The following is a 4823-nucleotide window of genomic DNA, read 5'->3' as shown; positions in this document are numbered from 1 at the left end:
ATAAATTGGGAATCGACCCCCCCCCCCCCACTTCTTTTCAAATGTCTTGCTTTTTTATTTAATCATTTTTTACAATATTAATTATCATTCGCTTGACAATGATTTTTTATTGGCCCCATTTTGTTTAGCGATGCTTCTTGCCTGACGCATCAGATAAAGAGTGTATTATTTCCTTTGATTTTACATCCATTTTGACTAGGTTCCTCTGTGATAATGAATAAATAAAAATAATTATAGAGAAAATGATTTGCACATTTGATATTTATAGATATCTATATATAGTCCTTTATTTTCTCTAAATATTGTTACTTATAAAAAGGTGTGGTATTTATGTAACAAACTTTGGATGATGCATTAATGCATTTTTGTTACACAGTGTATGGGTACGGAGCGAAATGTCTCAGTGACGAACTCACTTTATCTATGTATTCGACCATGACCTTTCTGTTATATACAGAAGTGCAAATAGTAGTGACTACTAACTATCGGTGTTAGTTAGACAGATATAAATGTGGTGAAAGTTTATTTTTTCTTTGTAAGTGTTTGAAATGAGTTCTCTCTGGCAAGGTAACTATTGAAAGCTAGAACGCAGCCAGTGCGAATTTCCTCGAATGCATAGCAGACGATGTTTACATTGTGATAACAGGTAAATGTGCTTAATCAGTTATTATTTAAGTATGAGACGATGCAAATTGGTGTACTTACCTTGTAGGTGTAGCCAAGTGTTAAACAGGAATAATTCCGAAGAGATATAGCGAGTCACTATGCATTGTCTTGAACACTATAGATTCAATGAGGGCTCTGGTACCCACCATCATCAGTCTTATTTTACACAGCCTATTATTCATCTTCGCCGTGGTGCTAATTCTCCTATACCACTCTATGTCTTATTGATCCTCCACTTGAATTTACAGCATAGTTAAATTCTTAGCCAAACCTGTGCTTTCTTGACTTTTTGTGACTTAAACCGTTTGTTTAGTGTTGATAACTGTTACATCTATAAGTGTTTCTCCACTTCTTCAATACAGTTGTAACACTATAACTTCTCACTTTTCACTCGTATGATATTTACCATGGTAGCCATTTTTTTTTAGTTGACAAGTGGACAAGTGTAATGCATTGTGGGATACTAACCACTGGTTAAATCATTTAACCTGTGGTTAACTAACCAGGGGCTAATTTTATTTTGAGCAACAGATATTTGACCAGTGGTTAGTTGGCCAGTGGATGTAGAATTTAAGCACCGGCTAACCTAACCAGTGGTCAAAATTAGCCAGTGTTTTGAGCAACCTAGTCCAGGACTGGGTTGCTCAAAACACTGGTTAAATTTATCCGCTGGTTAAATCTCTTATCCAGCGGTTAACTTTTAACCACTGGTTAAATTCTGTTGCTCAAAATTTATCCACTGGTTAATTTTGCTATCCAGTGGTTAAATATTGGCCAAATTTAGCCAGTCCACAGAGGTGGGTTAAGTCTCTTATCCAGTGGATAAACATGGCTGCTCGGTTACTATTTGATGCCAATTTTGGCAGACAACAAAAGAAACAAAGGGTTTACAGACATTTTGATCATGATTTTGATGCATCTGAGTATAAACAAAGGTACAGATTTTCACATGAATCAGTTCAGTATATAACAGACTTGATTGAACCAGAGTTATGTCGCCCAACCATGAGGTCATACTCCCTTTCAGCCATCAGTCAAGTAGAAATGGCTCTGCGCTATTACGCTACTGGAGATAATATGAAAACCATAGGAGATACACTTGGTTTTCATAAATCAAGTGTATCAAGAAGTGTCAGAGATGTATCGCAGGCGCTAGTGAACATATCTTCACAGTTCATTAAGTGGCCATCCCAGAATGAGATGGTGATAATTAAGAGAGGATTTTATTCAATTGCTGGATTTCCTGCTGTGGTTGGTGCTGTGAACTGCACACATGTGAGAATTATTGCTCCATCTGATCACGAACCTGCTTATGTCAACCGTAAGGGGTACCACTCTATCAACACCCAGGCTATATGCAATCATAAAGGCAAGTATTCTTTAATGAAAACAATGAGTCCTTTGAATGTAAAACTTAATCGCAAACATTACTTATTGCCCAACCAGAGTGAGCATGCAACAGAATGTTTCAATCTTAATCAGTTATTGAGTTAATGTTTGTACACGACTGTATTCAGTGGTTTTCATACTAAGAGTAAGATGTTTGTTTGAGTGGGGGATCCGATGAATATTGCGACTTTCTTTCTATTTCTGTCTTACATTTTGAAAATTAAATCTCCCAACAGGCAGATTTACTAACATTGTTGCAAAATGGCCCGGCTCCAACCACGATTCTTTCATCTTCCGAGAATCTGATATCGGGGCCTACCTTGAACAGGTCTGGACGATTTCCAAATATGGAAGTCAAGAACGATAACTGAAAGTTGCTATAAATACACAGAATGAACAAGGTGCTAATCCTTCTGACCAATCAAATAGCGGCATTTAGACATACCGATGAGAAAATAAATAAAACACGTGGTTTTAGAGTTTTTTGATCAAAAGATTTTTTTAGAACAAACTTTTTGTAAACTTTATGCACATTTAGGAATGATATAGTATATATGACAATTCTACCGTGAACAAACACGACTTAAAAGCTTAGAATAAATTCTAAGTGGGATTAAAATCTGTCACTACGAGGTAGCAACCCCAAAAGTTTAACTTGTATTAAGAGATTCGCTATATATACGACAGATTTTCAGTTTTTAGAGCCTAACATGAAAATGTTTACTTATTGGAATATAACAGTCTTAATTGTTTCACGAGTGCTTATTACAAAATCGTCCATGCAGTTTCTGTAATGCGAGGTAAGATATGCATATATATGGTGATCAAAAGAATCCATGTACGTTCCCTTTTCTCCATGTTTTTCACCTTTCCTTTTGTCCATTTAAAGTGTATATAACATGGTATTCGGCGCTCATGAAACCCGTGTTATCTTAAAACTACATGTAGTCTATACGATAAATACTTGTGTGCAGTAGATCTATACGTATGGAAACCTTGCGTTATCGATGAAAATCGGACGGCTAAGCAAAATTATATTTACCAGCGCAGAGTATGTTCTGGCAATGTTATAATTGTGCTTGATAATAGCTTGACGATGTGATCTATTCCTCCATAAACGATCGCATTGTTACATGCATTATTTTTTTTCTTTTCTGAGATGAAAATGTCAAGTTTGTTTACGGTAAATATGTGGGGAATACCTTATTCTTCCGAACTTTTCATCCTACTTCTAATGATTTTTTGTCAAAAAAATCTTTTTGAGGAAAAAAACAAAAGCACATGTTCTACTATTGTTCCTCTGAAATATGTTTTGGGGTGTGTAAAAATGCTGTTGTCTGATTGGGCAGAAAAATATTTACGTGTATATGATGTATATTTATAGCAACTTTCAGTTATTGTTCTTGACTTCCATATTTGGAAATCGTCCAGACCTGTTGAAGCACATCACCCATCATGACCATGTTTACAAAATTTTGAGAAATTTAAATACCTTCCCATACTAGAGAGTTCCGCACAGGGTAAATAATTAATTTAGGAATTAATAAAGAAATAAATAGAATAAAAAGAAATAAATAAACACACGATAGAGAAAATTCTCAACATTATTTTATAGTGAATTTATCAAATAAATGAATCTTAGAATATTAAGTAAGAATATATGGAAGATGTTCAATCATGAAAACCTAAGACCTGAAAAGAAAAATTAGCCTACTAAAAGTCTAAACCCATGTAAAACTGAACTAAATTTTAAGTCTATTTCTTTTATCATTTAAAAATACTTTTATAATAATTTATTGTTATACTTTCATTTTTTTTTTACTTTAAAAGCGTTGGTGTAACACATATTAAGAAAAGGGGGGGGGGTATTGTCTAATTCATGTACAAATATTTATCAGTAATACAGTGACTATATTTGCTATAAGAGTTATGATACTAGAAGGTATTTAATGTAAATTTTAAGTAATTACACATTCTCTTTCCAATTCAAGGGCTCAGATGAGATATAATAATTCTCATGCACAAACTAGAACAGTTGTTGAGCGAAGTTTTGGATGGCTTAAAAGGCGTTTTTTGGCTTTGCATGGAGAAATCAAGGTAATTTTAAAATAATTTACATAATCATATACAAGTTTTTCAAATTAAATTTGTAATTCATTATTGTACATTTTGTGATTCATTGTAAGAAGAAGCATGCAGTGTTGAGTCATATTTTAATAGAAGTTTTTGATAGGTCTTAAAATTATTAAGTATAATTTTGATTTTTTTTCAATTTAGTGTAAACCTGAATGTGCAGCAAAAATAATTGTGGCATGTGCTGTTTTACACAATATTGCTCAGGACAGGAGAGAGACAATCAATGATGCTGGCTGTGATGACACTCAGGACCAAACAGATGAGGCTGATGTCTTACTAGATGAAGTAGCTGCCCAGTCCATAAATAACAATATCAGACAATTCATTGTCAATAACTACTTTTAATTTACATTTCATTTTCAGTTTGCATAGATGATGTTTCTAATTTAAGTTTCAGAATCTCCAATGCAACCTTTTCCTTCTGTAGTTTGATAAGCTCTGTTTCTTCTCGAATCCTTCGCAAATCTTCTTTCAGAACCAATTTTTGCAGTGCAGCAACACTAACACTTTCTTCATTCTTCCTCTTTCTTCCTTTATCTGCACAAAATTTTAAAAATAATTTAAATGTTCCAGGGTATAAATATCTTTTTTTTAATTATTTTTTTTAATCTTAGGATTTTAAATAATGAATG

The 4823-nt window shown here is 33.6% G+C and overlaps 1 protein-coding gene across 1 annotated transcript; it reads left to right on the top strand.

Moving 5' to 3' along the window:
• Positions 1-1722: 1722 nt before the first annotated feature.
• Positions 1723-4536, top strand: LOC133195067 (putative nuclease HARBI1). The gene is made up of 3 exons (XM_061330947.1): positions 1723-2039; positions 2296-2383; positions 4333-4536. Exons 1-3 carry the CDS (start codon positions 1744-1746, stop codon positions 4534-4536), a joined length of 588 nt encoding a protein of 195 aa, XP_061186931.1. The 5' UTR covers positions 1723-1743.
• The last annotated feature ends 287 nt before the right edge of the window (positions 4537-4823 follow it).

Source organism: Saccostrea echinata, unplaced genomic scaffold, assembly GCF_033153115.1.
Source record: "Saccostrea echinata isolate AGI-Se365-2 ecotype Australia unplaced genomic scaffold, CSIRO_AGI_Sech_v1 ptg000029l, whole genome shotgun sequence".
Lineage (NCBI taxonomy): Eukaryota > Metazoa > Mollusca > Bivalvia > Ostreida > Ostreidae > Saccostrea > Saccostrea echinata.
The sequence above is the reverse complement of the archived record's forward strand: the minus strand, read 5'-3'. Positions and strand labels throughout refer to the sequence as shown.

Excerpts from the sequence above, each read along its gene's own strand:
- LOC133195067 (XM_061330947.1), top strand. The coding sequence starts at position 1,744 with ATGAAAACCATAGGAGATACACTTGGTTTTCATAAATCAAGTGTATCA. Across the intron at positions 2,040-2,295 it reads ATATGCAATCATAAAGGCAA|ATTTACTAACATTGTTGCAA; the intron begins GTATTCTTTAAT and ends CCCAACAGGCAG. Across the intron at positions 2,384-4,332 it reads TCGGGGCCTACCTTGAACAG|TGTAAACCTGAATGTGCAGC; the intron begins GTCTGGACGATT and ends TTTTCAATTTAG.